Source organism: Eriocheir sinensis, chromosome 20 (genome assembly GCF_024679095.1).
Source record: "Eriocheir sinensis breed Jianghai 21 chromosome 20, ASM2467909v1, whole genome shotgun sequence".
Classification (NCBI taxonomy): Eukaryota; Metazoa; Arthropoda; class Malacostraca; order Decapoda; family Varunidae; genus Eriocheir; species Eriocheir sinensis.
The window spans coordinates 208,870-215,116 of NC_066528.1; the positions used below are offsets into that span (position 1 = coordinate 208,870).

A 6,247-nucleotide genomic window follows, 5' to 3' on the forward strand; every position below is an offset into this window, starting at 1 on the left:
TTTAAGGGTTAACCCTTAATATTAGCGCCAAATTGACTCACACCTAGTGGAGCCGATGACTCATTTGGACCCACTGCAAAAATATTTAAAAAAATATATGGATCATCTTTATTGAGTTACACTGCATCAGAAACATCTTGTAGTGCAATGAAAGTAAAAACAAGGAAATTTATGATAATATTTAACTTTAATGATTTATTACAAAAAATTTATTGAAAAAATGGTGACTTTGCCATCACATATAATGTATAAACAAGAATCCTTCGAAAAGAAAAAGTGAAAGAAATTTAACATTCTCTAACTAAAAATGGTTGCTCTTTCAAGTAAATGGTGTAAAAGTCCATCCTGCAATCAATCCAATGGTGGCCAGTTGGCTCTGACAAATGAAAATGAACATTCTTGCATGTGGTTTTATAAATAAACATGTAAATAAATAAATAAACACACAAATGCATGCACACACAAAATAATTTATGATAATAACATTCTTTGAATATATAATTTTAGAAATAACTAAAATGATAATATCTGTATTTTTTTTTTTTTTTTTTTTTTTTTTGTAAATAAGCAAGTAAATAAAACTGAATATGCATACCAGCAAAATTACCTATGATCAAAATACATAATATATTTTCCGTGAATATACAAACATTCATTTACATATCTTGGCAGCCTGTGCAGTAGATCTTAAGTGTCGCTGACAGGTTACCTTGTTGCACCTCGCGCAAACTGTTCTACATTTGCTTGCAGTCTTTCAAGGGCAAATGTGGCACCTTTTCTTGCCTGATGGTGGTTTAGGCTGCTGGACTTTAACTTCAACAATGTTGAAGCAGCTTTTAATAGTTGTCATCAGTGTTCTGCTGAGGTTAGGATTATCCAGCCTCTTCATAGCACATGGTTTTGCAATTTCCATGGCAAGTTGGTGCATGAACAACTGTGAAACCTATCACAAGCGTTGCTTTCCCAGAGAACTCTTATCAAGTCCCACAGAACATATTTAGCATGAGGTACAGGTCCTAAGGCCCTGTATATCACATATACAGGCCTATAAACAATGTGGTCCCCCCACGTTCCCTAAAAAAATTTCCTAAAAAAGGACGTTGGGTCAGCTGGGTCCATTACGCCACAGCCCTTACTTAAGATAGAAAGAACTCCAGCGTGGAGCACATCTGTTTCCCTCCCCTGTTAAGGTCTGATGACTCATTGATGATCGACTCTCCACACAAGCATGTTGTAGCAAGGCCTTGAAAAAATAGGGCCTTTTCAAAAGGATTGGACTCCACCTGGAGTCACGTTCCCATTTAAGGGTTAAGGGCAAAAAGCAATAAAAAGAAACTTGGGCTAATCACACTGACGTGATATTCTTGATGTATAAATAAAAACCCACACTGGCAGACGATAGTTATATTTTTAACCAAACAGTTTCAATTGGACACTGCCACCATCTTCAGTGGTGTAAAGGAAAAGTAGAAGTAGATACAATGTTTTACAATTCTCCTCATATACAAAAATGGAACGAATAAATATGGGAGGGGCAGGACAGAGAGGGCTGGGTAAGTCTGTCAGGTCCAGGGGAGGAAAGTAAGGTCACCGCCCCGCCCCAACGCTGCAACTGACAGATGGGGAAAAAAGGAGGGGGAAGAGTAGAAGTAGGTATAGGGATTAGCAAAATAATCTTATTGGCAAACAGGAACAGGTAAATACGGGAGGGGCAGGACAGGGATGGGTGGGCAACCCTAAGCCATCAGGTCAAATATAGGCAAGTAAGGTCGACACGCCACCCCAAAGTTATGACTGACAGATGTTGGGATTAAGGGGGGCAGGAAGAGACTTGTCAACCAGTGACCTCATTAACGGATCGAGCTTGAAATTACCGTCACATAAATTAAAATTGTTATGTTTCATTATACACATTGCCTCAATAACCTTATGTTGTTTATAATCATCACATTTATATAATAGATGGCTGGTTTTTCAAGAAATCCTACGATTTGTATTTTCCATATGTCTAAAAATTGCATTATTGTCGTTACCTGTTTTAACAGTACACTTGCGTTCTTTAATGTGCCTATTAAGATCTCTATCTCTTTCGCCTATATAAACTAGCTGACAATCTTCACAAGGGATTTTATACACACCAGCTGCCGATGAAGCAATACTTTTGTTCTTAACTAACATGGTTTTGATTGTGGAAGTATATTTAAAGGCTATATTAACGTCAAGTTTGTGACACACTGTTTTAATATCGTGCAGGTCAGCAACATGGTAAGGGCAGAAATGTTTTTTTCCAGGGGAGGGAGCTCTAGGTACAAAATATGATTTTCTTGCTTTTAAATATGCTTGTTTTATGAGCCAGTCTGGATATTTTAGATTACAGAAGATCCTCCATATATTATTGTTTTCTTCTGACAAGTGCTGGGGGCTACAAATTCTTATGGCTCTGAGAAACATGGAGGAAATGACAGACAATTTTATGGAGTGGTGATGATAGGAGAAATAATGTATGAATAAGTTGCAGTTTGTAGGTTTTCAATATACCTTGAAGCTGAGCGTTATTAGTTTTTTGAATGAGGACGTCTAGGAAGGAAAGTCTGTTGTTTGCTTCCCATTCAACTTTAAATTTTATTGAAGGGGCGAGGGTGTTTAACTGGGCAAAAAATTAATCTAAATTATTTTGGGTTGAGGGTCAGAACGAGAAAAATCAACGTAACAAAACCAAATTAATTGTGGCGGTGAAATGCTCGGCAAAAGCTCAGTTTCAAAATGTTCCATATATAAGTTACTTAATACTGGAGACAAAGGGGAACCCATACCAAAGCACTGCATATAAAATTCATCCCCAAAAGAGAAAGCATTAGAACTTGTGCATAATTTAACAAGTTCAGTGAATGCGTTAACAGGCATACCTAAGTCAATGTGGCAATGAGGCAATTTTCGTGACAAAAATTCTAGTACATTGTCGATAGGAACTTTGGTGAAAAGGGAGTCAACATCAAAGCTAACCATTTTCCGGAGACAAGATTCAATTCTTTAATTTTGTTAATGAAATCTGTGGAATTTTTCTCATGAGCTCCGGATACTGTGCCTATGACGGGTGATAATTTGCTGGCAAGAAATTTGGAAAGTTTGTAAGTGAACGAACCGCATTGTGATATAATCGAGTGAAGGTGAATATTATCCTTGTGAGTTTTGGGTAGGCCGTAGATGTATGGTAGTTTTGGGTTGATTTGAACAAAGTTTTTGGCATCAATATTGGGTACATTGTGTAATACTTCTCTCACTTTTCTATTAAAAGCTGAGGTTAAACTTTTTAGGGGTGATGACTTAAGTTTTTTGTAGGTGTCGGTATCACTTAGAAGATGGTTCATTTTGGCAGTACAGTCTGTCTTGATGAGGATCACTACAGTGTTACTTTTGTCCGCTTTGGTGATGAAAATATTTTTGTTTTTCCTCAAATTTCCCAGTGACACACGAAATCTTCTGGGGATGGAGTCCAGTGAATGGCAATGTTTAATAAGACTACTCGCAGTGACACCGCTAATACAGGGAAATTCAAACCATTTGTTAACTGTGTTCGTAACGAAATCTAAGCCAGTGTTGTTGTTCGGTTTGAGTGTACACGATAGGCCGAGGCTGAGCACTTCCTCTCTGTTCTGCCCCTCCAATATTTACTCATTCCGTTGTGTATATAAGGAGAATTGTAAAGCATTGTATCTACTTCTACTCTTCCTTTACACCACTGAAGATGGTGGCAGTGTCCACCAAAACTGTTTGGTCAAAAATATAACTATCGTCTGCCAGTGTGGGTTTTTATTTATACAAAAAGAAACATAGACGAGTTGCCCAAAAAAAAAGAGGTAGGTCAATCAAGGTTTTGAGAACATTGAATTTTAACTTGAATCGAACAGTGATTTTTTTTCCGCAGGTGTGTTGACGGTGACGGCCCCACACAAGCTCAAGAACCTGACCTCCCTCAACCTGAACCTGTCAGTGAGTGACGGGGTGCACGTGGCCTTCACTGGCCTGCACGTCGCTGTGGTGGCCTCCAATCACCACGCGCCCAGGTAAGCTACATTTTTATTTTTTATTTATTATTATTATTTTTTTACAGCAAAGGAGACGGCTCAAGGGCAACAAAAAAAGTGCAGAGAAAAAAAAAAAAAGCCTGCTACTCACCGCTCCGTGTTCTTTGGTCTTATTTACGTATATGTTTATTTACTCATTCATTTTGTATTTTTTTAATTATTGGTTATTTTTTTATCATTATTATTTCTATTTTTTTCTGCCGTGTGGTGTAATAATGCTGTCATGGTTCTAGTTTCTTTTTTTTTTCATCCGCATCAAATTCCCATTCATCCATTTCCTTTGTCCTCTCGTTTACCGTCATTGTCATCCACCTCGTTCTAGTTACCTTCTTTTTTTTTCTTCATCCGCATCACTTCATCTGCCGCACTTCATCCGCATCACTTCATCCACATCACTTTCCCATTCATCCATTTCCTTGTTTCCTCCTTTACCCCCATTGTCATCCACTTCGTTCTAGTTACCTTCTTTTTTTTTTCCTTCATCCACATCACTCTCCCATTCATCCATTTCCTTGTTCTCTCATTGCTGTCATTGTCATCCACCTCGTTCTAGTTACCTTCTTTTTTTCTTCTTTTTTTCTTCATCCGCATCACTTCATCCGCCGCACCTCATCCGCATCACTTCATCCACATCAGTTTCCCATTCATCCATTTCCTTGTTCCTTTGTTTACCGTCATTGTCATCCACCTCGTTCTAGTCACCTTTTTTTCTTTTCTCTTTTTTTCTTCATCCGCATCACTCTCCCATTCATCCATTCCCTTGTTCTCTCATTTACCATCATTGTCATCCACTTCGTTCTAGTTACCTCTTTTTTCGTCTTCATCCGCATCACTTTCCCATTCATCCATTTCCATGTTCTCTCGTTTACCATCGTTGTCATCCACCTTGTTCTAGTTATCTTCTTTTTTTATTTTTCTTCATCCACATATCACTTTCTCATTCTTTCTTTTCACTTCGTTCTCATTTATTGTCGTTATAATTATTTTTCTTCTCGTGTTCCGTCTTCCATCTGGTGCACTCCTCTGCGTGTGACCATGTTATTGTGTTTATATTTTACTTATTCATTTGTTCTTATTTCATCTTTTTTTTACTGTCGCAGGTTCAATCGCACGCTCTACGAAGCTTACGTGGAGGAAAACTCATCTCCCGGCCAGCTGGTCATCAACCTTGTGGCCACGGACCTTGACGCCTGGGACCTGGGCAAGCTGAGATACATCATCCTGCACCAGACCTCAGAGGGAGCCTTCACCATGGACAAGGAAGGTAAAGAGAGAGACAGTGAATTTACTTGTACTGTTGAATTCTACTGTAGCAAGAGATGTCGTATCAAGGTTTTCCGTATTAATATTATTGTTCATAGTAATAGCACCAGACCTCAGAGGGAGCCTTCACCATGGACAAGGAAGGTAAAGAGAGAGACAGTGAATTTACTTGTATACTGTTGAAGTCTAGGTTCCCGTGGCAAGATATTTCGTATCAAGGTTTTACGTATTAATATTATTGTTCATAGTAATAGCACCAGACTTTAGAGGGATCCATTACTGTTGACAAGGAAGGTAGAGAGAGACAGTGGATTTACTTGTAATGTTGAAGTTTAGGTTCCTGTTGCAAGAGATTTTGTATTGAGGTTTAACGTATTGATCTTAGTGTTCATAGTAATAGCACCAGACTTTAGAGGGATCCATTACTGTTGACAAGGAAGGTAGAGAGAGACAGTGACTTTAATTGTGCTGTTGAATTCTAGGTTCCTAACTAATGAGACTTTCTATATAGCAAAGTGAGGTCAGTCTTTGTTGATTTATACCATATGAACTTCACCTCTTCCCAGGCAATCTATACACTGAGACACCCCTGGATCGCGAATCCCTGCCCGTGCACAACCTCAAGGTGTCTGTGATGGACGAGGGGGGCCGGGCCAGCTTCACGGCAGTGCGAGTGACGGTGCACGACAAGAACGACAACCCACCAGTCTTTACACTGCCGGAGTACCAGGCGAACATCAACACTGACGTGGCTCCCAGGACGACCATTCTCAAGGTGGGGGACAGCGGGCAGGGTGGAGGTTGTGTTTGTATTCCCTAGTGATAGTTTGACAAGACTTCTGTACCATGAACGTGAAGAAACACTCAATAGAAGCTGACTTATCTCCTTTGTGGCCTTG

The 6,247-nt window shown here is 39.2% G+C and overlaps 1 protein-coding gene across 1 annotated transcript in view; it reads left to right on the forward strand.

Moving 5' to 3' along the window:
- LOC127001041 (protocadherin Fat 1-like) overlaps positions 1-6,247 on the forward strand; it is a 50,878-nt gene that overhangs the window by 21,751 nt on the left and 22,880 nt on the right. Inside the window, exons 15-17 of the mRNA XM_050865211.1 lie at positions 3,926-4,064; positions 5,186-5,349; positions 5,915-6,153. Of these exons, the coding sequence (XP_050721168.1) occupies positions 3,926-4,064; positions 5,186-5,349; positions 5,915-6,153 (542 nt within the window). The remainder of the gene's footprint in view (positions 1-3,925; positions 4,065-5,185; positions 5,350-5,914; positions 6,154-6,247) is intronic.